Genomic DNA, 27997 nt, shown 5'->3' with positions numbered 1-27997 from the left:
ATTCACCATTATTTGGTGGCTTTATATAAAACACATCAGTACTTTCAGATAAGGACACAGAGAGAACACACAGCGACCCCCATGACCAAAATACACTGAAACCCACCACAAAACCAAGTGGAATAATTTAAAAAAGGCCTTAAAATAAAAATTAAAATAAAAAATAGAATTCTCTGGGTTTACAGCATATCCCTCCCACAGAAACAATCTCTTTGGTTCAGTAAGGCAAGAGTGACAAGACTTAGTCTTAGAAAAGACCTGCCATGCAGCAGAGTAGTTCATCAACGGTGTAGTCAGTGTTAGTGGCATCATTAGAGAGAGATAGAGAGAGAGAGATAGAGAGAGAGAGAGAGAGGAGAGAGAGAGAGAGAGAGAGAGAGAGATTTGATGGGAGTAACGGAGAGAACTGTGGGAATTATAGTGTGTAATGTGTCACACATTACACATAATTAAACATAAATAGAAACACACATTATGTGTGTTTCTATTTATTTTTTAATTATGTCACAGTTCCATTTTTTTCACCAGGACTGTACAGGACTCTCTCTCTCTGTGAGTGTGTGTGTATTCAAAGTGCTCAGTGCTCCTTCAACCTGTAAGACAGAGAGAGACAGTTAACTTAAAGGGACATTTCTCTTGAAAATACTTCTTGGGTTATTTTAACATCTAGTCGGGCAGTTCTACTGTAAACTTAAAATCAGACCCATCTGAAGTGAGTGGTACTGTACTGTACTCCTCCCTGGCCTGTGTGTGTGTAGCTGCAACACCTAGTGGCCAGCACACGCACACGCTCACACAGGAGTGGCTAGCACCACTCAAAAACTGTGGAATGGAACAATGGAGCATGGAATAGGGCAATAGAGTGACCAGCTGAACACTACACAGCCCAGTGGTGGAAAAAGTACTCACATTTGTTACATAAGTAAAAGTATCAATAATGTAGAAATACTGTAAGTAAAAGTCTGGAATTTACTTGAATGAAGGTACAAAACTATTGGCATCTAAATGTACTTAAAGTACAAAAAGTACAAGTACTCATTATGCAGAATGTTCCATTTTAAAGTTTTCAAATGTATAAAACCTTTTGAAAATAGCAGATCTACAAGCTCACGGCCGAAATGTATATAGTGCTGGCGGAAATGTATATAGGGTAGGAGTGGTTAATGTAGTTTTGTAATTATAATCTAAATCTACAAAGTAATTAGTAACTAAAGTTTTCGAATAATTGTAGTGGAAAGTAAAAAATACCTAAAAATTACACTTAAGTACAGTACTTGAGTAAATGTACTTAGTCACTTTACATCACTACAGACTACACAGCCCAATAAAAACGGACTGTGTGGAGAAAAAGAAAAAGGATTGCATGACGGACAAACAGAGGGACCAATAGAAATGTGCGACTCACTCTACAGCGGAGGTGGGGTGCGATTTGCCTGAGGTCAGCTCATTGGCCACTAACCGCAGCAGCAACTGTACAACAGCAACAGCACACAGAGTCAAATATTAGTTGATACATATTCATAATTCAGAATCTGAATTGTACTTTAAATGCGTGAATTCTCTCTCCCTCTCCCTGTGTGTGTGTGTGTGTGTGTGTGTGTGTGTGTGTCAGATGGCCTAACTGTATATATAGGGCTAAAGTGTATAATGTATGTATCAAAATCTACAAAGTTACTAGTAACTAAAGTTTTAAAATAAATGTAGTGGAGTAAAAGTACAACATTTGCCTCTGGGATGTAGTGGAGTGGAAGTAAAAGTATTGGAAATACTCAAGTAAAATACAAATACCTCAAAATTGTACTTAAAAGGACAACTTCACTTTTCAACCTATCTTCATATAGATCCTCACTAATGTTAATGATAAAATAGCACAGTTGTTTCCCCTACTCGCTCTGTGTCTCATAGGAGGGCTGTGGGCAGTTCCCTACTCGCTCTGTGTCTCATAGGAGGGCTGTGGGCAGTTCCCTACTCGCTCTGTGTCTCATAGGAGGGCTGTGGGCAGTTCCCTACTCACTCTGTGTCTCATAGGAGGGCTGTGGGCAGTTCCCTACTCGCTCTGTGTCTCATAGGAGGGCTGTGGGCAGTTCCCTACTCGCTCTGTGTCTCATAGGAGGGCTGTGGGCAGTTCCCTACTCGCTCTGTGTCTCATAGGAGGGCTGTGGGCAGTTCCCTACTCGCTCTGTGTCTCATAGGAGGGCTGTGGGAAGTTCCCTACTCGCTCTGTGTCTCATAGGAGGGCTGTGGGCAGTTCAGAAACCCGTCTTCCAGTGACATCATCGATGGGGAATCCAAGCGAATAGAAACTGCAGGCTTTCCGTTCCTGAAAAGTTACCATGTGATAATGGAAGCCATCGTTCTCACGATAATAAAACATCAAAATATATAAAAAAAATCTTGTTTAAAAACAAAAACTGCCTAACGATGATGTCACTGGTGGACGGGTTTCGGAACTTCCCATAGCCCTCCTATGAGACAGACCGAGTAGGAAAAAAAACATTGTGCTATTTGATCAGGACCCCAGGAAGACTAGAGGCTCAGTCATGTGTCTCTAATGGGGATCCTTCAATAAACATAAACATCACGAACATTAGTGGGGACCAATTATACGAAGAAACCGACACTTGACCCCTCTGAGATCAAGAACTACAGACCGGTTTCCCTTCTATCCTTCCTATCTAAAACTCTCGAACGTGCTGTCTTTAAACAACTGTCCTCCTATCTCCACCAGAACAACCTCCTGGACTCCAACCAGTCTGGTTTCAAAGTGGGTCACTCGACAGAGACTGCCCTGCTGGCAGTGACGGAGTCGCTCCATGCCGCTAGAGCGAACTCTCTCTCCTCCGTCCTGATACTCCTGGACCTGTCTGCAGCGTTCGACACGGTGAACCATCAGATCCTCCTCTCCACCCTCGAGGGGATGGGTGTCTCAGGCTCTGCACTCTCCCTGTTTGCATCCTACCTGACGGGTCGCTCCTACCAGGTGATGCTGAGAGGGTCTGTGTCAGAACCACACAGGCTCACAACTGGGGTTCCCCAAGGCTCGGTTCTGGGTCCTCTTCTTTTCTCTCTCTACACTACATCTCTGGGTGCTGTCATCCACTCCCATGGCTTTTCCTACCACTGCTATGCCGATGACACCCAGCTGATCCTCTCATTCCCCCCCTCTGATACCCAAGTGGAGGCACGCATTGCTGCTTGTCTGGCTGACATCTCGGCGTGGATGTCGACAAACCACCTGAAGCTCAACCTGGACAAGACCGAGCTGATGTTCCTCCCGGGGAAGGGCTGTCCGCACCGAGACATGGCCATCACCATTGATAATGCTGTGGTGACCTCAACTCGGACTGCGAAAAATCTGGGTGTGACCCTGGACGATCAACTGACGTTCTCGGCAAACATCGCATCAGTGACAAGGTCCTGCAGATTCCTCCTCTACAACATCAGGAGGATTCGCCCCTTCCTCACGGAGAAGGCAGCCCAGGTGCTCATCCAGGCTCTCGTCATCTCCCGCCTGGACTACTGCAACTCCCTCCTTGCTGGTGCTCCGGCATCTGCCATCAGACCTCTGGAGCTTGTTCAGAAAGCTGCGGCTCGTCTGGTGTTCAACCGCCCCAAGTTCTCCCACACAACCATCCTTCTCCGTTCTCTACACTGGCTCCCCGTAGCGGCTCGCATCCAGTTCAAAACCCTGGTGTTAGCCTATAGGGCAGTGAAAGGAACAGCTCCTTCCTACCTCCGGGCTATGGTCGATGCCTACACCCCTGCCCGACCACTTCGGTCTGCCACCTCGGGACGACTGATTGCCTCGTCACTCAAGGGTCCTTCTGGCCGATCCACACGGTCACGACTCTTTTCTGTTCTGGCCCCACAGTGGTGGAATGAACTTCCCACTGATGTTAGGACAGCAGAGTCACTGCCCATATTTCGCCGCAGGTTGAAAACCCACCTCTTCAGGAAACACTACCCTTCCTCTCTGCCTGACCTACTTGTTGTTAACTAGTTGTACGAACGCTTGTTTTCTATTGTTGTATTGTTTATTGGATCTTGTTTAGTCGATACACTTAATTGTTTTAGCTCATGCTCATTTGATTTAGCTATTTTGTCTCATCTGTTTAAGGAAATAGGTAGCTGATATATTGCACTTTTACCTTAGCACTAGGTATACTCTTGGTTGCTTGTTTTTGCAGAAAATGCACTAAAGACTTCTGGTGATTAGTAGTTTTTGTTCCCTACCTATGTTGAATACACTTATTGTAAGTCGCTTTGGATAAAAGCGTCTGCTAAATGACTGTAATGTAATGTAATAGGTTGAAAAGTAGTCCTTTAAGTACATGAAAATAAATGTACTTAGTTACTTTCCCCCACTGCTAACAACCCAAACTCAAAGCACTCACCAGCAGAGCCAGGAAGTCGGAAATCATCAGCATGTAGAAGACCCGGTCCCAGCCGCCTGAAGACAACAGTCCAGCCAGCAGGGGGCCCAGTGCTGCACCTGTCAGTGTCAAAAGTGAGAGTCTGAAAAGGCTCCGAGCATAAATGTAGTCCCAGTTCAACTTCTCACACACACATTAGTAAATACCTTTACGTGTGTTACCAGTTCAAATCTGGTGCTGAGCCAATCAAACAAAGCTATGGGAAACAGTTAGTTCCGACGAAGGCTCACAAAGAAATCCGATTGGTTGAAATAGCCATCTACCCATGCTTCAAACCTGCATGATGGAACACCTAGCCCTGAGCCTAATCACATATAGGGTGCGTTCGGAAAAAGCGCACTGAGCACATTGTGCAATGCAAACTAATAGGCAAGTGTGCCCTTAATAAATCACTCCGCACTGCAGTCTCCACCTGATCAGATCATATATGGAACAGCTGTGCGCCTGCATCGTGAGCGCTGTCCTAGCCTACTGGAGGGAAACCCAAAAACAAACAGCCTGTTTGCCTGTTCAGAAATGGATTATATTGTAAATTTTGATTTATTTGGTGGACTTACTTGCGATGAATGGTTGGAAGAAGAACGCAAAACCAAACGAGAGATGAGTTGTATTGGCAAATGAAGAGCTCGACAACTTAAGAGAAGTCTAGGAATTAACTGAAGTCAGTACATCTAAGTCAACTACTTAGGCTGTGAAATATTTCCGGGACTATTTGATAAACAAAAAGCAAGACGTGGATTTTGCAACTATTACAATAGTTGCAAATAGTTGATAGCAAACAACGAATTCACAACGTCAAACAATGGGCCCGATTCACCAAGAAAATGTACGACTAGGTGCGATGCACCACACCGCATTAACTTGTAGATCAGTTTATTTTGGCAAGCGAGTCTCTCGCAAATGTCAACTGACTGAACTGACTGAACTATTTATTTAAGTTCAACCTCAAGACCAAGGCTATACTTGGCTATTGGATATGGATATTTCTTTTTTATCAGAGCTGCATTGGTTAATGAGAGGAAGACCGTCTTTTGGATTAGGCTACTATCATATCACTGTCGTCTGTCAGAATGCCTGGGGAATGGATTTGTTCTGGTGTCTGGACAGTGGACACGTAGCTATTTTTTCAACCATATGGTATATCCTTCCTCGTCCGAGGTAAGTTGGCTATAGGCCTACTAGTATGAATGCGTTCATCATTTGATGATGTCTTCATCAATAATATTAAAATGATTTGCGGGACATTTGGAGTTAGTTGCAACTTGGCATGATGGAAGTCCAATAGGCGAACCTGCCCGTAAGGTGCCGAGCCATGCCGTTCATGATGAGGAACAGGAAACAGATATACCACCTTCTGAAAACTGGGACTAGTTATGTAAGTATTATTACAGTAAATGTGTGTTTTGAGAGCATTAGATTATTTTTTAATCATTATATTTTCCAAGTTGTTGGAGGTTAAGTGCTGGATCCATAAACAATTGTGTATGGGTTACACTGACCTACAGATCCGGTGCCGTCAATGATGGCCGTGACTGTGGATAAGGCTCTGGCGTTTCCTTTCAGGCTCTTGTGAGTCCCCTGTGGTAAGAGGTCAAATGAGACAGGGAGAGAGGTGGTGACTTTAGATTATTACTATTACTAGTTGTTACACGGCTTTGTTGTTCTCTCGATTCTGACACACACACACACACACACACACACACACACACACACACACACACACACACACACACACACACACACACACACACACACACACACACACACACACACACACACACACACACACACACACACACACACACACACACACACACACACACACACACACACCTTTTTTTGGCATCCAGGTGAGCTGAAATGCGCGCGCACACACACACACACACACACACACCAGGTGAGCTGAAATGCGCACACACACACACACACTCACCAGGTCAGCAGACACTGCGGTTGTAATAAGGGCATATGGTCCGTTAACCAGGCCTCCACACACCAGCAACATAGCTGGAAGGAGGAATATCACATTCATCATACAAGCTACCCATAAGGCATTGATTCCCAACCTGCGGGCCGCAAGCATATTGCAAGTGGGCCCCCAAATAACTGGCAAGATTTCAATCACAATGGTTTGGGGCACTTAACACGGCAGCAGAAAGTTGGTATCCGTGTCCTTTCCCATATAATGGAGATCCCTGAGCTCTCCCAAGCCTGTGCATCATACATGACTGAGTGGCAGCGGTGGCCGAACGGATTGCGGAGCGGTCTTGATACCGGAAGGTCGCCAGTTCGAATCAGCAGTCCGACACGTTAAAATTACCACCGCTGAAGTGCCCTTGAACAAGGCATTGAACCACTACGATGAAATGTTCTATGAGCAGGGCCTGGCTGGAAACAAGTTCTTGAGCTTAGCCCAGATCATTTCATTTCACTGACGTAATATATTGGCCTCCAAATACTGCACTACTGCATTAAGTTCTCTGACAATGGCTACAGCACTACCCAATGTCTTAAACCTTTACAAAAAAAGATAGTGGTCTTTGTCACATATGTTGGATGGCAACACAAATACAGCAACATTAAGCTAGTGATGGAATGAGTAAGAAATGTTGTCTCTCACCAATGGTTGGCCCCATGCCGAACTCGCTGATCATGGAAAAACCATAGAGCTGGAAACGCATACACAAACATGACATACATCCTCTCAGTTTCATTGTTTCACTCATGGCTCACACATCATGGCAGATTGTCAGATCGAATGAGTTACTCAGACACAACAAGAGTTACAGAAACACATAAGTAGCCAGTACTTCAAATTGCCCTCTTTTGTGAAATCATTGTTAATGAGCCCCCAAAAAGGAATACATTCATTAAATAACTTGCATGACAAAAAATAATGCAAAATAATATCTCTCTCAAATAATACGAGCCAAATGCAGTAGGTTTGTTGCATGCCCTAGACAATAGGAGGTCCCAGAGAGAGCAGTGAGAGGATAGAACAGAAGGACATTGAGAGGGGGAGACATGAAGTGAGATAGAGAAAAGAATAGGCTAAAACAGGGTGTTTTTTCATGTCAGGGGCACCCAAATTGACTTTGATAAATGCCACAGCTCCCCATTTCAAATTATTCTGTCCTACAGACCCTCATATGAAAAGATGTTGTGATTTCAATTCAATTGTACATGCGAAATAGATTAATATAAACAGAATATTCACCCAAATGTGATTTCAAGAAAACAGAATTATAGTGGCATCAAACCTCTAATATGGCTGGCTGACCCATGGGGACCTTCAAGGAACCCAAGGGGGTCCACTCCCTGGGCCACAATTTGAGAAAATACGAGGGCAAAGGCACCTACGGAAAATAGCCAAACTTCCATCCTATAATGAGTATTATAAACTCACCGTTGGGGCGGCTAGCAGCAACATGATTGCGCATGTAGTGGCTCTCATCCCCAACTTATCAGAGATGACCCCGGCCAGGATCCCACCTAAACACACACACACACACACACACACAGTCATCAGGTCACTAAATTACACTATACTGCTCAAACTAAACCCTGATCTGCTATGTTCCGTCTTAAGGAATGCAGAGATATGCACATAAACAGATGGACACACACATGCCACATTATTTATGGGACATAAACATTAATATCAACGCAAAAAGCGCACATTAGGAGAAATGAGAAAGGATAAGACATACCCACAATTCCTCCCACGTCAAACAGGGTGGAGAGTTCTCCAGCTTTTTTGGCATCCAGGTGAGCTGAAATGCACGCGCGCGCACGCACGCACGCACGCACGCACGCACGCACGCACGCACGCACGCACGCACGCACACACACACACACACACACACACACACACACACACACACACACACACACACACACACACACACACACACACACACACACACACACACACACACACACACACACACACACACACACACACACACACACACACACACACACACACACACACACACACACACACACACACACACACACACACACACACACACACACACACACACACACACACACACACACACTTCAGTCTAACATGCCAATGCTAACAATAGAAGTGAACGTGGATTGGAAGGATGAGGATGTGTGTGGGGCACGTGCATGTGTGTAAGAATGCTTGCTGGCTACAGCCAGGAATCAAACCATTGGAATATGTGTGTTTGTGTGACATTACCCAGTAAACAAACATTAGGTTGTAAACAGGTACAAACCTCCCATCAGTCACATACTGTAATACCTTCAGCTACAAATACCCAGCAGGTTTAGACAGATTGCCTTGGCAGCAACAGTGCAGATAACATTACTATAGTACCACAACGGCATCTTACAAAAGGCCACACTTGTGCTTGCTGGGACTATGTTCGCTGTGATACTTGATCGCTCGCAGGCGGTTCTGCAGAAGTGCAACTGTATCGCTGACATTACAGGCAGCCAGAGGTCAGAGTGGTGTCGAACTCCTACGCTGCCGTTTGGAGTAGTGTGGCGTATTAAATGTTTACCTCAACCTGCTAGCCAGTTGGCCAGATAATTGGAGACTTGACGTACTGGGTTGGAATCTGGTGAGGCTGGTTCTTCAGGTCCACACTTTTTATGAGAAGTAATCATTAACTAAAATATGTTTCTTCATACATACACAGTACATACCTGCTTTAGTTATGTAGAGAGGGAGCCAGAAAAGAAAGGTGTAGCTGACCAACTTGGCAAACAGCAGAGACAGCGAGAACTCGATCACTCCCTGTAGAGCAGAACAGCACAGGGTGAACAACACTGCATTAATAACACACTGAAGCACTGACAAATATGACGGTACTGGATTACCAGACAGTATCACTATAAACAAACTATCATAAAAGTGTAAATACATTCAAGGCCTTGATGTATGGTCATTAAGGTGAAAGCAAAAATAAAGCCATTAACAGAATGTCTGTTTACGTAATGATATATGGCCAAAGTATGTACGGTATACAGCATGCGAGTGAGAGAGGATATGAATGTCATGTAGATTCTAATGACAGGAACAGTATGTGAGTCTGTGTTTAGGGCCATTCACCCCAATAACTATGACTACATCGTTCACCATTGTCCTTGTTATAGTTGTGGTGTGTGAGAGAGTGAGAGTACAGTGAGAGAGAGAGAGAGAGAGAGAGAGAGAGAGAGAGAGTGTGAGTGAGTGAGTGAGTGAGTGAGACTGACCGGTATACGTAGGGCGCCCATGAAGCTGATGGCCGATGGCTCTGACTCACTCTTGACCACAACTACCTGTTGCACTGGCATACACACACTGCCATGGTCTCTGGGTAGTAACAACTCTGTGTCATAACTCTGAATGAGAAAGAGAGTAGAGCGGTAAAGAGAAAGGGATTAGTGATGGGACGATATGGAAATTACACACCACGATTATTGTGGCAAAGATAATTGCGATTAACGCTATTATCGTGATAATCAAAATGCCTCTATTATTAACAACTCGAAACCCCATCAATTATGTCTCTGACGTACCAGCACCACATGGGGATCAAACTCTGTAAGGGAACCAGAGATTCATCTTCCGTCAACTGCCTCACATCCACCCCATTGCATTCCAATGCCTATATCCCTTCAGGATCACTTCAAGGTGGTTGCACACTGGACGCGTTTTTCGGAAAACCGACGGAAAAATGCAGCTAAAAATCCGAAAAACGCAGCAGTGTGCAGGGACCTTTATTCCTTTTATTTGATTGATCCAATTCTACAAAGATCAATGTTTGAATTTGTTCAAGTTGGTTGATTTGATAATTGACTGGGGATGAATTAGAAAACATCCGAAACCAGTCCTCCTGAAGGGATATATTACCAGAGAGAAGAAACATCAATTCAATAAATACAAATAAAACTAGAAAAAGTGCCCTCTGGGCACAGGTCTCCACCAGGAGGATAGGAGTGTGTGTGATGTTTGTTAAAATGTTTAGGAGTAATATAAACATGTTTTTTTGTTTGTTTGTTTCTTGCAACAATTGTCTTCATTTTGTTGAGGAAATGCAGAGCCTCATAGCATCTCTGAGGATAGAATTCTGGATGAGCAGGACATTAGTGCAGCATTTTGTACAAAACGGGCTACTTCTGAAAACTTTGGAAGGCAATCTTAGCTAATCAGTGTAGAATCTGAGAAATCCAACAGGCTCGTCTTGATCACATGACTACAGAGATCATGTGTACCGATTTGCGTGAGATTTGGATTAAATCTGTGCGACTAACATAAACAATGTGTTTTGCAGAAATCGGCCTCATGGTGGCGCTATAACCGGCAGATGTGGAGGGATGCAGGGAAAATGTTTTTCCATGGCCTCTAGGGATTGCGCATACATAAGTTGTATACAGATCGATGCAGTTATAGGTAAAAACAGGAAATGGCCTGTTATAGCGCCACCGTGAGGCTGATTTGGGAAAGAAATAGTGGCATGTCGTCCTCGGCCTAGTGGAAATGTGCGTGTATAATTTAATGGAAATTGGACACTGTGTTTGTGATTTGTTGCATTTTGTTCGAAACGGACCAATCATGTGAGCTTTGGAAGCCAATCTTAGCCAATCAGGATGGAAGATGGGAAATTGTGCAGATCTGTGTTGATCACATGACTATGGAGATAGTGTATACCGAATTGTGTGATGTATGGATAAAATGTGTACGAGTTATCTACAGAAATGTGTTTTGCCTAAATCGGCCTCATGGTGGCGCTATAACAGGCCATTGAGGAATATTTGGGGCAGAGGTTCGTCGTTGGCATCCAGGGAGTGTGTGTGCAAAGTTTGGCATGGATCGGGCCAACGGTGCCGGAGAATAGCTGATAACGGAAGGACGGAAGGAGGAAGGACACACACACACACGGACGGAGTGCAAAACATACTCTCTCCCCATGCCTTCGGCCTGGTGGAGACAATAAACAGAGAACCACCATAGCCAGGGGGCAAAACATTTGAAAACTCTGTTATCCAGTTATAACAGAGTTTAATATGAAGGGATTTTAGTTTTCCAGGTAGGGCTGCATGATTATGACTAAAATTATAATCCTGATTTGTTTGATCACGATTATGAATCCCGAAATTCAGGATTATTGATTATGATGATTTCTGGTGGGAAAAGATGATTTTATAATAATCTTCTTAACGATTTTGTTGCACATTGTGCTTCTCTGTAGCTATCTTAAATGTACAGTATGTAAAGACCTGTGATTTTATTGTTCGTCTGTGAGCCTGATGGATGGAGACATGAGTTGTACAATGTTTTGGTCATTAATTCATAATTACTTGTAGTGATGAGGAGACGAGGGCAAAGTTCCACAGCTGATCAACATATGTTTAAACCAAGTTTCACGATTAGATAACTTAAAATGACAATTTCTGATTACTTTCAATGAATTATGCAGCCCTATTATTCATGTGCCCGATCAATTGGGTTTGCCAAGTAGGCCAACAGAATAGGTGCCATACGGTAACCTATGCAATTGGATTACATTTAAAGAAATGCTAATGTGATTGATGTGTTCATCCAACCCCAATAAGCATTGCCCCCTGGTGGCCTTAACCCACTGAGCTTACTGCACTGGAGGTGAATATATTATACACTAACCTTTCTGTACAGCACAATATCCTCATTACTGTAGTACGCCTGAATGAATCATAATGACATGTTAAAGTCTAACATAAGCCTGATTGATGCTGCGTTCATACTAGTGGCGACTGGCGATAAAGCGTCACGCTACAAGTCATTTTCAAACACGATGATGAAGCTACTGTGCTTCAAACTGACAGCCGCCACTTGTCGCCATGTGACAGTCGTTGCAAAAACAAGATGAGGTGGCTTCAACGTTTCTCAGCGCTCCAATGACGCAGCGAAGTCACTCCATTTCCACTCCAATCTCTCTCCCCGGAATTCTTACTGTGTTCCATGAATGGAAGAAAAACTTGTTCTGTTGTTAATCAGTTACCTGTGCAATTTAACCCTAGCCTTTTCATTGATGAAGTGTGGCTTGAACCACACTTCATCTGTCAGCTACTGTATGTAGATGGCTATACTTGGTCGTATTGTAGCTTTTGAGCCGCTAGTGTGAACGCATCATTATACTTCGACTTCGTCATACGACAATGTTGCATGCCGAAAATAGCCCATCTACAAGCACACTATGTGACACATTGTGAGCTTAATAGATCTACTATTTCCAGCATGTAACGCCGTTGTTTGAAGTAAGCATTATGCTCAAGCTGGTGTATGTCTGAAAGACACTTATAGAAGACAATATTATGAAAGAATGAATGATCACTGTAAAAGTCCTGGGTGTTAATTTAACTCAGTACAGTACAAAATGAACACTTAGGATTCTCACACACACACACACACACACACACACACACACACACACACACACACACACACACACACACACACACACACACACACACACACACACACACACACACACACACACACACACACACACACACACACACACACACACACACACACACACACACACACACACACACACACACACACACACACACACACACACACACACACACCTGTGATTTGCCCTCTTTGTATTGCAGATACAACTCCTTGTGTCCATTCAGTCCATTCCTGCTCTTGGCTGGTAGCTGCAAAACAATTCAGAGCAGTCTAGTAGTACCAAGAGATGTACTATATAAGCCTACTTGACTAATCCGTTGTCAGTTCTTTTTCTATCACGCATAATTCATTATCTCCATTACTTAACAGAGTTGCACAGGGGTCATGTTTTCACCCCATCCTGAGTGTTAAAGCTTCGATCCATAACTTTCATGTCCGACCCGGGATTCAAACAAGGGGCCTCCCGCATGATAGACCAAATCTACTACCACTCGTCAACAAGGCATCCCCACTTGGCCAGGGAAGCTTCAGCAGTATTACGGGAATTGGCAACCAGGAGGTTTTTTTATTTTTATTTTATTTTTATTTATTTTTAAGTAAAATGGGTGAGTTAGTTTTTTGGGTTAGTTTTTTGTTAAAGTGAAACGGGCGTCTATAAAGTGTGTATATGGATTTTATAAATATTTAACCATTGAAGCTTGCGACTATATAACATTGGAATACAGCATTTGCCAAAATAGCAAAAGTAGCAGATCTACAAGCTTGCAGATCTGCTACTTGTGATGCTTTTTTCTATCCATATCACAATATTGATAGAGTATCAATATATTGCCCAGCCCTACTAAGGTAAAGGCCTGAACCCTCCGCAGGGCCTGCTAACGTTGCATCACCAACGATGGTGGGCTCGATGACGCATCACTCCAATGAATCGCAGCGGCCAATGAGGTTATCCATCTATGGCCTCTCAGGTGGCTCTCTGTGAGCTCAAGTGAGTGGGCAACTGTCGCCGTGGCAACCGTAGTCAGTCACGCATCGCATTGCGCTCTCCCATCACTTGACCCTCAAGTCAGTGTTTACTGTGTGTGTGTGTGTGTGTGAGTGTGTGTTTAAACACACAGCTGCAGTTACAGAGTTCCATACAAGGACATTATGTATATTGTGTGTGCACAGGCACATAAGCATGACACAAGCCAACCATGCGTGTACAATTACCGTCTATGCAGACACACGCACACAGGTATGCACGCATGTGCACGTATGCACACACACACACGGTAATAATAGGCCATTTTATCTTTTTATATATTGAAAAAATAGAAAGGTCTCTTTGTACTGTACTTACATTGTTTCCAGGGGAACAGCTCTGAGCATAAACGCTATTTAGATCATTTGGATCTATAAAGAAAAGGAAACAACAACCATATCAATAGTGCAATCACTCCATAATCATCATAAAATGTTCTCATCATTATTACAATTAGCATCACTTATTCCCAGTGCTCTTCCCTTTGTCGCTTTAATTAAATAATTAATAATTATATACAGAGTAGCTTATGCCGTTATTTCACAAAAAGAAGACTCTGTTTTCTTTGAACCACTGTCCTTTGAGAAAGCTTTCTTATAAAAGACCTGATCATCAGCACCTTGGAGAGAATCACCGAATCAGACAGGAAATGTTTATGGTCAGGTAACCAATCAGCAACCAAGTACCTCAGAGAAGTCTTTAAGTCATTTTGTTTTACAGGTTTTAACACAAAATGTTACTCATACTTAATTAATATCCAAGTGTAGTAAAAGGAGTGGCAGAAAATGGACCAGAGAAGGGATGACAGGCAAAATAGTATTGCAAGACGTCCGCATTTAAGACGCTACTGCGCATGCTTCCATCGTCTGAAACAGTGCACCTGCTCCAACGTTGGAGACAATTCCCGGATTAAGAGTGTACTTCCGTTGCTTCATGCACTGGGCGAGCAGCTTCATTGAAAAGGTGGGGGCGGGGTCGTTAAGTCCTCTAGTTTTCATACAACGCTATGAGTGATACTCACGTTCAATGAGGAAGAAAAAGCAGACCACGCCCATGGCCGCAATGATGAGTCCCGGGACGATGAAGGACATGCCCCAGTTGGTTGACACCCAGTAGCCAGCTATCAGCGAGCCCAAGATGTTCCCCACTGACGTATGAGAGTTCCACAGTCCCATGATCAGGCCACGTCTGCAGGGAGGGAGACAGACACACACAAACATACATAAATACATTTTTGCCTGTATTTATTAACCAACCTTTACTGCTTAGTGATTTAGAGCAGTGGTTCCCAAACGTTTTAGCCTGTACCCAAAAGAGAGATTAGATGTTTGCCCGGGACACAAACTAATCAAAATAGCAGATCTACAAGCACAAAACACGTCACTTCGCGCCACGTTGTGAGCTTGTAGATCAGAAATTTTCACTATTCGTTCTCAAATTTATGGACTTTTAGATTTTTCTTGGATTTCTTTATGAAATTACTGAAATAAAATAATTAAAAACTAAATGTAGGAAACAAAAAATAAAGTCCCCCAGGGACTTTCACTGAGAAGCCTTGCTGAGATTACTATTTGATCTAAAGAGAATGGATTCAGTTTTACCCAGCAATGATAGTTTGTTGTCAGCGAGCCAGGTGCAGATTCTACCGAGTTCAGAGCCGAGGGCCTTTTCTTTTTTTTTTTATAATATTTATTTTATTTGGAAAAAGCAGTACAGTATAGACAGCATTTCTATGTATACATAGGACACAAGTGCAATTCCCAGGATTATTTGTTTTCACCCCTCTTCCCGCCCTCCCCCCTCATCCCCCCTCCAAGTGGCTCCATCTCCAATGTCTCTGTATAATCCTTGCTTTCTTCAGATGGACTACATATGGCATCAAGTCAACACTTAACAGGGGCAACAGGGCAATATCGCTTCAGAGTGTACATTTCAGAAGGAGAAAAAGAAGAAAGAGTGGCTGAGGGCCTTTTCAACCTGCAGTTTGCTCCTGTCTGAGACCAGCAGTGCCAAGTCATCCGCGAACAGGAACAAGTTGCAGTCACAAGCTGATGTCATTTACATATATTAGGAACAGTAAAGTCCCTAGTATGCTTCCTTGTAGAACGCCACAGCTCACTGGGAGGGGGGCACAGTGTTCCGTTCACCTCCACCAGCTGTTCTCTCCCCTCCAGGTAGGATTGCATCCAACTCGCTATCAAAACCAATTGCTTTTAGCTTATTAATCAGTATGGGGTGGTTTACGGTGTCAAAAGCCTTTTGGAGGTCCAGCGTAACCATGTTGCAGTATTTGCCAGCATACACCTCGTGTTTGATGTGGTCGTTCAAATAGAGGAGGCATGTGTCAGTGGAGTGGGATGTTTTGAAGCCAGATCATTTTTGTATTGGCAAGATACTTTTCAACCTGTTCAGACAATTTTTCCGTCACTTTCGAGATGGAGCCAAGACTAGAAATAGGGCGGTAGTTGCCGGGTCTAATTTGTTGTCTTTCTTGTGCAGGGGGGTTACTTTAGCAAGTTTGAAATCATGAGGGATGCGTCCCTGTTTGATGGAGAGGTTTATTATGTGGGTGATGATTGGAGCAATGGAGACTGCCGAGTCTCTACCAATTTGTCGGGGATATTTCCATGGCCAGTGGCCTAATGTTATGCATTGAAGTCAAGGAGCGAGCCGGTTGAACCAGATTATGAATAATCATTAATGATTGGGATCTTCAGATAAGCGGACAAGACACAAAAACATGCTTTACATATTGCACAGTGTGAGATAAGTTTCCTTTTATTTTCCTATCTTTTATTTCAATGCATTCCATAGAACATCCCGTTCCAACTTGCTTCCGTATTAGTGTTGATCTTATCGACGAAAATGTTCGTCGACTACCTTTTTTCACTGAGGAAAACTGAATAAAAACGAAATAAAAACTAAGCTATGATGCCTAAAACTATGACTAAATATATTGACAATTCAGTCAACAAATAAAAACTAGACAAAAATGTTAGGAAGGGACTAGTGGACCAGATGACTAAAAGAGAAGTAATTTTATGTTTGGTTGCGCTCTGAAAATAGCTGATCTACAAGCTCACAATGCATCACAGCTTGACACGTTGTGAGCTTGTAGATTAGCTATTTTCAGAGTGCAACCAAGTGTAAAATCAGGCATTACGACGACGGCATCAAGGCCTGCCAAAACACATTTTAGTCGACAAAATCAACTGTAGATTTAATCGACTAAAATCTTATGATATTTAGTCGACTAAAACTAGACTAACACTAAAGCATTTGAGGTGACTAAAATATGACTAAAACTAAATGAAATTGTATTCAAAAGACTATGACTAAAACTAAATCAAAATGTGCTGTCAAAATCAACACTGAATCTGTAATTGCCAGCTGGAATAACCAGACCAAGTAAGTGACTTACAGTATATCCTCTCCTTCTTTACATATCCTTGGTTGTCCTGATGTGCCATTTCAAACCATGTTGGAGTGCATATTGGAATAGGGGGGGGGGGGGGGGGGGGGAGACTGTATAGTTACACAGCCCTCTCGTAACTGAACTGCATCTTACCTTCCCTTGCCAAACCAGTTGCCGATGCAGGTGACAACACTGGGCCAACCAGTGGTCTGAACCAGCCCGTTGGCCACCTGAGAGAGACAGGGAAATACATGCATCCATTAGGCTGTACATGTAGAAATTAACACTCAAGATTTTACTGTGTAATATGGGCTTTGAGCAAGAGAATTGTTTATACCAAATACTTTACATGAATACAATAGATATGATCAAATTCAATTTGGTGTTCTGGACATGGAAATGTTTGAGAACCACTGCTCTATACTATAGTGTAATGTTAAGCATCCGTGTCGGTGTGTATTTGTCACCTGAACGAATATATAAAAGCCCAAGTTGTGGATATTGTAGATGTATCCCAGTCCGAACAGGCAGGTGAACAGGCCACTGGTCAACATTCCCACCGTCAGGTACAGTCGGATGGGCAGGCGCTCCCCAATGATGCCACTGCATGGGTGCACAGACATGACATCATCACGTTAAAAGCCAGGGCTTCTTATTAGAATGAGTATTTCAAAACATGTTTGTTTTGCTAAAAGTGAAAGAAAGAAAGAAAGAAAGACATTGATGCAGGGACACTGGTAGCTCTCCACCAAACAGACTGGGACACTGGTAGCTCTCCACCAAACAGACAGGGACACTGGTAGCTCTCCACCAAACAGACAGGGACACTTGTAGCTCTCCACCAAACAGACAGGGACACTGGTAGCTCTCCACCAAACAGACAGGGACACTTGTAGCTCTCCACCAAACAGACTGGGACACTGGTAGCTCTCCACCAAACAGACTGGGACACTGGTAGCTCTCCACCAAACAGACAGGGACACTGGTAGCTCTCCACCAAACAGACTGGGACACTTGTAGCTCTCCACCAAATAGACTGGGACACTGGTAGCTCTCCACCAAACAGACTGGGACACTGGTAGCTCTCCACCAAACAGACTGGGACACTGGTAGCTCTCCACCAAACAGACAGGGACACTGGTAGCTCTCCACCAAACAGACTGGGACACTAGTAGCTCTCCACCAAACAGACTGGGACACTGGTAGCTCTCCACCAAATAGACTGGGACACTGGTAGCTCTCCACCAAATAGACTGGGACACTGGTAGTGGTAGCTCTCCACCAAACAGACTGGGACACTGGTAGCTCTCCACCATGCAATGCAGCCGAGAGCCGACACCAACAGACGGCTACTATGGTGCTAAAAATAGCCCATGATTTGATGTCTTTTTCAACAGTAAGGCCGCTGCTATGCGACGGCCAAAAGCTTCACTACAACTTGCGACCCGGTGAACGCTTGTCCCCCCCCCCCCCCCCCCCCCCCCCCGCTGTAATTATGAAAAAAATCATTAACATGGTGAAACACATCTTGATGACATCATCAAGATGTGTTTCACCATGTTAATGATTTTTTTCAGACCTCTAGTTCTAGGAAACACAGAATGGGGGAACTTTTTTATTATTTCCACACAACAGCTCTAAGGTACATTAATGACATAGTAAAATGTTGAAAATGAGTGGAATGCCCCTTTAACACAAAAACAAAGATACAATGAGGACCTTTAAACACAAGAGAACGGAGAGGGTGTGCTGAGGTACACAGACACCAGATATGGAACAGAAGGAAGCTGGAGCCTTTGTTCTAGACTAGTGGAAGAAAGACAACTGAGAAAGAGAGAGATAGAGAGAGAGAGTCAATTTCAGTATGCTTATACACCATATTTGCTGATAATAGCAGATGTACAAGCTCACAATGCATCGCATTCTGACATGTTGATCGGCAATTTTTCACCAATTGTTTGCCATAGAATAGGGAATAGGGAAACCACAATTGAAAACGAACTAAGTCAACTAGAGCCTGACTGATGGCAGATTTTAGAGACAGAGAGAGAGAGAAAGAGAGAGAGAGAGAGCACGTGTCTTGTGTGTGCCGTCGCCTTGTTCAAACACCACAAGACATCTCACAGGTTACTCCAAGAACATAAAGCGCCAAGTTCTCATCCAGGTATCAATTCCAACAAGAGGCTGCTATGACAGAATTGAGGGAGACCTGAGGGGTCTGGTTTTTACAACCATACTCCATGTCCTGTGGGGCAGCTCTTGATGAATGTGAACCACACCTGCCAACCAAGGCCATCACACAGGTCTTTCTTTACGTATCATTTATGCATTAGATTGACTCCATTTCATTCTGTGTGCATAGTCATCAATAAAGCCCATTTCAAATGCAAATACATAGGCAATGTTGATTGAAATTTGTAACCAACACTAATAAGCTTAGCAAATTTGTATGCACCTTGACGTTACCCACACCTGCTTCTTTGTTGATTTTTCAGAACATTACAATGTGTGAAACGTTTTATGTCTATTTAGTATTATTGCGGCCACATACTGCATTCAATACAATGTAGTTATTATTTAGTCACAAGCTCTTGTTAATTTAGACCTGTTACATGGTGTTATACCTTTCAAGCTGAGAATGCCTGTCATTCTAGTTGTTATATAATATATAACATCATTTTATTTATTTATTTATTTTTAATTAAGATTTTTTTTCCAGAAAACTTAATAGCAAAGATGTGCAATATCACAACTTGTATAACAACAAATACAGTCACATTGCAACGCGTTGTGAGCTTGTACGGCAGGTCGGCTATTTTCTGTACTTTTGCGTGTCATACAACTCAAAAAGAAAAATACTGTATGGAGACACGGTACAAGAATTCTGCCCGACAGCAATTCAATCCATAAAGGCCGTAAGTTAAGAATGGTAAGTTTACCTGAGGTACATGCCCACAGCATAGGCACAGAGGAAGGAATAGTCCATGGCTCCCAGCAACTGTTTGTAGTTGCTCTTATCTGTGAACAGAGATGAGAGTGACCTCAGTTCAGACTCCAGACACCGAGCTGAGCATGCATGCATTCATGTTTTTGTTGTTTATGACAGAAAACAGGCAGGCGAGGGTGAGACAGTGTATATCAGACTGTGTGTGTTGGTGACAGTTTGGGTGTAGCATGCACCAAACAGGGTGTAGGACCATGTCAGACGGACAGAGAGAGGGACAGGGCAGTAAATAAATGGCTGCTGGTGATTCTGTTTGAAGACTTGGGCAAGTTCTATCACACAACACAGGCTAAATTCACACCGCTACACACATCCAGTACAAAGCCAGACAAACTGATATACATGGAGATTTATACACACCGAAAGGCTTCCAGCTGCAGTCCATGTCATTGTGGAGGGGAGACTGCAGTAGCAGCTGGTTGCTGCTACTGGCTGTGGCTAGCTCGTTGACAGACGAACAGTTCTTATGCAACTCACTCTGTTCACAAACAACAAAATGATAAAAAACACACACATCAGTGGGAGTAATAAAGGTGCTTCATTCAGTGTCTTCTTATTGCTTTGTTTACAGTATGAAGTATGAAGAAGCAATGTCTGCTGAAGACTGTGTGTGTGAGTGTGAGTGTGAGTGTGAGTGTGTGTGTGTGTGTGTGCACGCCTGCGTGCATGCGTCTGTTACCTTAACAATGCTGATAGGTTTTCTGGACAGATGAAAGCTGGTGTACAGCAAGAATGTGAGCATGAAAGTGAGTGCTCTGTACCTGCAGGGAGAAGACACAAGGAGGCAGCACTGAGCGTGGAACTCAAATCAATGGATCCAGAGAGCAACACCATTGAATTATGAAGTGCCAGAGAGGTTTTCCACTCCAGTCCTGACGCCTCAGACTGAACCACTGCTAGCTTTTAATTCATCCAGGAAATCCAGTGCCTTTACATCGTGACCTGGATTAGAATGCTGGAATATAAATCAGCAAAACGAGGGAGCTGAGCTCATGGCGGTTGAATTATATTGTTGTTATATCTCACATATAACTGTCCTACACAAACAATAAATTCCCATTGACAATGAATGGAGAATTTATGTCATATTGTCTGAGTAAATAGACAGCGTCTATTTTACGTCATGATGATGTACAATGATAAGAGCGCTCCTCACTTAAGTTCACACAGTGTGATTTTTAAAGGTACGTTTCAGAGAACATGTTGCATTCTAACAAGTTGATCAATGAACGCGACAGGACTTCCTGCATCCCCCATAAAGAGATCCAAAGCTGTGAATAAATTATACACCACTGACATAAAACGAGCAGAGGCCAGTAACACAGAATGAGGAACTGGAGCCGGTAATAATATCATAACCTTGTTTAAGTATTGACAGACACATAGGAGTGTAATTTACTTTCCAATTCCTGGTAGCTGTCCGATGTACTATTGTGTAATAAGTAAATAAAGGAAGTGGAAAATCACCGGCCACCATAAAAACCCAACTGCATCCGACCTTCATCTTATGACTTTGCTGTATATCATCGTTGTCGGGTAGAAACCTTGTATCTCCACATTTAGTTTTTATAAATGATTTTTTTGAATACTTTGTTGAATTACAGATCATGCAAAAGTAGTAAAAGTAGCAACTCCACAAGCTGAAATGTCACGATGCGACACATTTTGATCTATTAGATAGACTATACTATAATTTTCACTAACAAAAATAACACCTAAAATGACATGCCCCAAAAAAGGGAAAGTCGGTCTGTGGGTTTAGTAAATACTGAACCAATGAAAAGTATTAGTACCAAGAGCTTGGGACTTTAAATAACTATATTGGATTAATTGGAATACAGGTTTCTTCCCCCCCCCCCCATTTCCTGAAAACAAACTGTTTTGTAGTCAATACAGTGATGATATATAGCTCCAGTCAGATATCCAGAAAATTGCCCAATTCACAAACACCATTATCCAGGTGTCCCAAGTTCAACAACAGTTACTGTATATCATCTGCTGCACAGAAGTTTATTTTATCATAAACCGTAAGTGTGTTTTTAACTGCACTATACTGAAGCCAGCTGTGAGCCAAAGGTCATTTGAACAGATTTGTTTTCACATCTTTTTATTTTACCAGGTTGTCCCAACTGAAATTAAAACCTCTTTTACAAGATACACCTGGGAAGCACTGACAGTATACATTGTTGCATTGCAACATAAAAACTGAAGAAAAAAACCCTGATTAAATAAAGAGTTGAATGTGTCTTGCATAGAGCAGAAAAATAGTCTAATCCACCTGGTTGGTGAGTTTAGGTCTTCCGGTCAAACTGGCTGTCCTCAGGCCTTGGCACTATGAAGTGCAAACAGCCTTGAGGGTGGATTGAGAGGAGACACAGGGAGGGCATGTACGTACGCAACAGCTGGACAACACGTGGTGTGTGTGTGGGGGGGGGGGGGGGGGGGGCTTGGGGGATACAAATGTGTGTGTGGTTATAATAAACAGCCAGTGTGCAGCCTGACTCTGAGAACAGTAGGCTCTCCACAACAGGCAGATAAATGCTTGTCTACCTTCATCAACAATCTCTTGCTATGACCACATAAGACAGATCTCCTTATGAGCCAAACACTGTAGAAAACCTTGTACTATCATCCAATGCAGTGTTCATTTACTATAACTCTGCAGAATGCAAAATGGACCTGTCAAAATGACACGAACAGTCCAGATTCTACTTTTTTGATTGATTGATTGAAATATTTATTAACAGTTTGCAGAATTACAGTACATTTCAAGCACAAACTCAATACAAAGGCTGTTAACTGTGAGTGGACGACCCAATTAAGCATTACACTTGTTTACAATAGGGTCCACCATGTTCAATTCATCTGTGTATGTAGTGGGTTCGATGGTCAGGTTCAAATGATGTCATTTCAAATGTGTTGTGGAAAGAGATACTGGCCGTGTGTTTGGAAAAGCTTGTTGACCGTGACACTAGCTCTCTTGCCTCCTTGGCGCCTTCCTACTTGACTTTCAGCAGTAGTGGAAAGTAACTAAGTACTGACTCAAGTACTGTACTTAAGTACAATTGAGTTATTTTTACTTTACTGTTGAGTATTTCCAATTTACCTTTACTTCTACTCCATTACATCTCAGAGCCAAATATTGTGCTACAATTGTTTGAAAACTTAAGTTACTTTGTGTATTTTGATTAATATTACAAAACATACTGTACATTAGCCACTTTAGCCCTACATACATTTCAGCCATTTGAAAATTGATCTGCTATTTTCAAAAGATGTTTATAAATTAGAAAACTTGAAATGGGACATTCTGTATAATGAGTACTTTTACTTTTGGTACTTAAAGTACATTTTGATGCCAAAACTATTGTACTTTTGCTCAAGTAGACTATTACTTGTAACAGAGTATTTTATTTTTACAATGTTTTATTGATACTTCCACCACTGCCTTTTCAGAAAGACACACACATAAGCTTCAACATCCCCCCCCCCCCCCCCCACCCCCCAAATTAGTTATTTACCCGACTGCACAGATGAATGGAAGTGGGAAAATGTACTGTAGTATCCACTTTATTTTCAACTAATTTTCAGGCTGTTAGTCAAAAGCATTTAAATGTTGTGTGAGCCAAAATGTCTGTCAATTATATGTTATATTATATTGTAAAGAGCTTCGCTAGGTTCAAAATAACTTAAAAGACTGTCTTTTATTATATCTCTTTCTAATAGATGGGAGACTCAGTGACCACTAAAGGGGGACAAATTTAAATATCTGGAAACAGTGTTAGAAACAAACAATTAAACAGCAAAATAAATTGGCATTTTAGGAGAGACTACCAAAATAAAATTATCTGAAGAAATCGACTGTCTGTACGTTTTTGCAGGAATGACAGACGTTTCAAATGTTGTCTTCCTCCTACACGATTCTTGCTCAAATGCAACTCGACTTTCCTCCACAAGAATTGAGATCACGATTCTCACATGATTCTCATTTTTTCCATGAGAAAAAAAATTAAAAAAATAAAACATAGGAGTAACTCAAATGAATTGGACAGCAAACTAGTGCTGCACGATTCTTCAAGATTCTTCACAAAATAGGCATCCGAATATAGATCTTGATCTTTTTTCGATTAATTGTGCAGCACTACTGCTGACCTTTTCAACCCAAAAGTTAATCATCTCTTTGGGCAGTCAACTGATCATTCCAAGTTTCCCAAGCGAGCACACTAATCCACAAACCCGCTCCACTACTATAACAGTGGTACTATTCAATGGAATCCACATTTTGAACGAAGCCCTTAATTCAATAACTGATACTGCATGAGCAACCTACGGGAATATTGCTTATAATTGCTTTAATTGTTTTTAATGATACCGGTGTCGGCGGTGTGTACAAAGCATTGAAATCTTATTTGAAGGTTTACATTCCTAAGCAGTGAATTATAATTAATGAATGCGAACAAAACAGATCAGTTATGAAATTGCAAACATCCCGTGATTTAAGGGACAAAAAACTGAAAAATCTGACTAGCACAACTTGACAAATCCCTTGCAGGGACAACATAGTAATCTTCTCTTTCTTTCTGTTTTGCATATAGAAGAATGTCAATTTTCAAGCACTGCAACCCATAGGTCCCTGGAATTCCACAAGAATAAACCTGCATATCTGGTTTGACGTGACCTGCGGTGAAAAACATTGTATTCGAATCCATAGTTTACGGCTTTACGTAACACCTTGGATGGATAGTTGGATACAGGAACTTACTTAGCCGCAATTTGCAACTCGAGCTTGTTTTTCATAAAAATCCCCCCTAGACATGTTATGAGCTACTTTCTGTCAAGACATCCTCTGCAGGTGATTCTTTTTCTAAGTGTTGCAGTTTGGAAGCACTCGTTTTTATTAACGGGTCGCGCTGCTGCCTCCTGCATTATGTGCAAATTCGAAACAGGTGGTACGCAGGGCCGTTCAGTGACTTATGACGTGTGCTTCCAAACTCCAGCACTTAGAAAAAGAATCACCTGCACAGAATTTCTTGACAGAAAATAGCTCATAAAATGTCTACGGGGGATTTTTATGAAAAACAAACTCGGCAGATTGAAAGAGCATAATTCAAGCTTGGACTACAGCTGCAATGTTGGTGAGTTTAACATTGTTTAAGACAAGCAGATCACAAACCAAATTGGATGAGTCAATGGAGGGTATTGCAACTCTAGATTCATCCCATTGTAAAAAAAATCTAGAGTTGCAAATTGCGGCTAGAACCTACTGTAAGTCATGATTCATGTGGATTATTGTAATGAAAGAACGATGTATAGTGTTAGTGTACGACTGTACGTAGTGCTGATGGATGGAGAGGCTGTTTTGGGGCAAATGTCAGGGAAAGGTATGTGTTAATCATTAAGAGGCAGGACAATACAAGACAACATAGACACGGAACAGACAGGGACAGGTGTATGAATTAACACATGTTCTTGTGCAAACACAAGAGCACTATGCAGACATGCTTACAGTATAATGCATAGACATGTATGCGGGTGCACACGCACATAGACCCACACAGACAAAAGGTTTGCACAGTCACTTTCCCACACAGATAAAGATTACTACTCACCACTGATCCCTGTTGAAGGACACCAAAAGCCGTATTCCAGGTGGAATAGGGGCCATGTTTAGTAAAGACGCCGCTTCTGATGAAGTCAGGCGACTGTAGCTATGACAAGGCAGTAGATCTCAGGCTGAGGAGGCTAGTTGACAACACAATGACATGGTGTGCGACTGTGCGTATCTGGTTTCATCTCTGTCACAGAGAGGGCAGTGGCTCCAGGACACATGGCCAACAGGCTTCACCGGAGCTGGTGGGACCGGTCAAGGCAGCAGTACAGCAGAGAATGGGTGGTGGGGGGGGGGGGGGGAATAAAGGAGAGGAGGCGTGGGGAAGGGGAAAGCGAGAGAGAGGCTGAGTGAGATGGGGGACAGAGAGAGAGGGAGGGAGGCAGGGGGTATCGAGGACAGAGAGAGGGGAAGGTCAGGGGAGGCCAGAAACAATATATCAATGACAACAACCCCAAAAAATGAAAAGGGAAATTATCATAACTGTTTTGCTTTGTTTTCTCTCAACAGCAGGTGAACTAGTACAACTCCATCATGTCACTATAACACATCTCTGCTGAACAGAATTCCAGCACTTAGTCCAACAACCAGATGTGTTTATGTAGAATTTGGGCAGATTCAAACTGAGTCTGTTTCATTCAAACTGTTCTCAAATAAGATTACATTGCATCGATCCGTATCCGAGTACACTTCAACCGGTCCCGATGCGGTCCCGGAAATGGTTGGGTCCTGAGTGCGCAACCGTGATCATAGTGTGAATATGCCCTTTGATACCATAGTAAGTCTGACTAGTCTCGGACTGATTGAAGTGTACTCGGATACGGATCGATGCAATGTGAAAGCATTGAATACAGTTGAATGAAGTGTACTCGGGTGAATCTGCCCTAAAGCAAAGATGTGTCAGACCTTGGCCCAAGGAGCTGCTGTGATGTAGTGTACAGTACAAGTACAGGGGATCATATGCCTTTCTTGGTGGAGGGGAGCACATGGGGGGCAGGAATTACATGAAGGCTGTATATTCTGCATGAATACTCCTCTATGCTAGGAACCAACTACCTACATTAACAGTGTGACGTTGCAACCAGGAACCAAGCCAACACCTCCCCAAATGAAACGGCTGCAATGGTTCGCCGCCTCCTCTAATGGGAACATGAACCCTGTAATTTCAACCCCTTGGAAACCCTACAGGGACGGACTGGCTCTAAAGGAACTAAACCAAACCCTCTGCAAGCCTTCCACATCATCTGACAATATTGTCAGTCGCACACTGCAATATCCTGAGTGCAACTCTGAAAGTGTAAATATGGAAGGAAGGGTCCATTTGGTTCCATTTGTAGACATTTCAGTCAGTGTTAAATCAACACTGAGGATTTTACTGGCGTGACATCCTTCTTGTATCCGACCCAAGCAAAGGGTGTTGAGTGTGAAAGTGATATCTGAATCTTCCTTCATACGTGGATGTGTTTGTCTACCGGGGGCGTGTGTGTAATGTGTATAGGTATAAGACCAAGCAGGTATGTGTCACAATGGGAATAACTAATACGATGTACAACAATTGTACATACGCAAGCATACGGGTTATGCCATAACCTTATGTGGTATTTTAAATAGTTAGGCTGTATATTGTTTTCTTTGTTCGACTTATTCTTTACCACATAAAACCCATATAAACTGACGTCACAATCTAATTTTGCGGCAAGTAATAAATGAAGTGTTTGATATAGTTGAGGATTCGATGAGCGAGTCATAAACAGCATTAAATTACATATTACATTACATGACCGACGTCTCTTATTCTATTATGGCTGAAAAGAGCACATCACATCAGACATCACAGCTCGATCAAACAGAACAGAAAAAACAACACCTCGCCCATCCTCGTTCCCCGCGACAAACACAAAATACATGTAAATAAACCTTACCTGGTTCAAAGAACGATGAGAAAAGCAACTAATGTGTGTTTTGTTTCCTCTGAAAGCCGTCCAGATATCAAGCACTTCCTTGTTCTCCTGCATCTGTCACCCAGAGTCCTATGCCCAGAGAGCGAGGTTGCTGCTCAGTTCCAACCCTCTGACGTCACAACCAAAGCAACTA

The 27997-nt window shown here is 42.7% G+C and overlaps 1 protein-coding gene across 3 annotated transcripts; it reads right to left on the bottom strand.

Annotated features, from left to right (window-relative positions):
- Position 1: 1 nt before the first annotated feature.
- On the bottom strand, positions 2 to 27997 carry slc37a1 (solute carrier family 37 member 1). 3 transcript variants are annotated; one of them, XM_079519122.1, is made up of 21 exons: positions 27826 to 27997; positions 25905 to 26249; positions 20975 to 21056; positions 20656 to 20773; positions 20231 to 20309; positions 17759 to 17894; positions 17445 to 17521; positions 14898 to 15064; positions 14195 to 14247; positions 13026 to 13100; positions 12076 to 12114; positions 9666 to 9794; positions 9117 to 9207; positions 8144 to 8206; positions 7840 to 7925; positions 7054 to 7102; positions 6367 to 6440; positions 5933 to 6011; positions 4395 to 4492; positions 1406 to 1470; positions 2 to 593 (listed from the first exon to the last, which is right to left on the bottom strand). In XM_079519122.1, exons 2-21 carry the CDS (start codon positions 25958 to 25960, stop codon positions 578 to 580), a joined length of 1632 nt encoding a protein of 543 aa, XP_079375248.1. In that variant the 5' UTR covers positions 25961 to 26249; positions 27826 to 27997; the 3' UTR covers positions 2 to 577. The 3 variants fall into 3 exon arrangements, with proteins under 3 accessions (XP_079375248.1, XP_079375249.1, XP_079375250.1); XM_079519123.1 differs by having other exon boundaries at positions 25905 to 26145; XM_079519124.1 differs by lacking the exon at positions 12076 to 12114.

Source organism: Electrona antarctica, assembly GCF_951216825.1.
Source record: "Electrona antarctica genome assembly, chromosome: 13".
NCBI lineage: Eukaryota > Metazoa > Chordata > Actinopteri > Myctophiformes > Myctophidae > Electrona > Electrona antarctica.
This window is presented reverse-complemented; position numbering and strand designations above follow the sequence as displayed.

What these genes read in the sequence shown, in the direction of transcription:
- slc37a1 (XM_079519122.1), bottom strand. Translation starts at nt 25,960, where the DNA reads ATGGCCCCTATTCCACCTGGAATACGGCTTTTGGTGTCCTTCAACAGG. An exon ending in TCCTTCAACAGGGATCAGTG is followed by an intron (nt 21,057 to 25,904) that starts GTGAGTAGTAAT and finishes TTCTCCCTGCAG; the next exon opens with GTACAGAGCACTCACTTTCA. An exon ending in TGACGGCACCGGATCTGTAG is followed by an intron (nt 4,493 to 5,932) that starts GTCAGTGTAACC and finishes TGACACTGACAG; the next exon opens with GTGCAGCACTGGGCCCCCTG.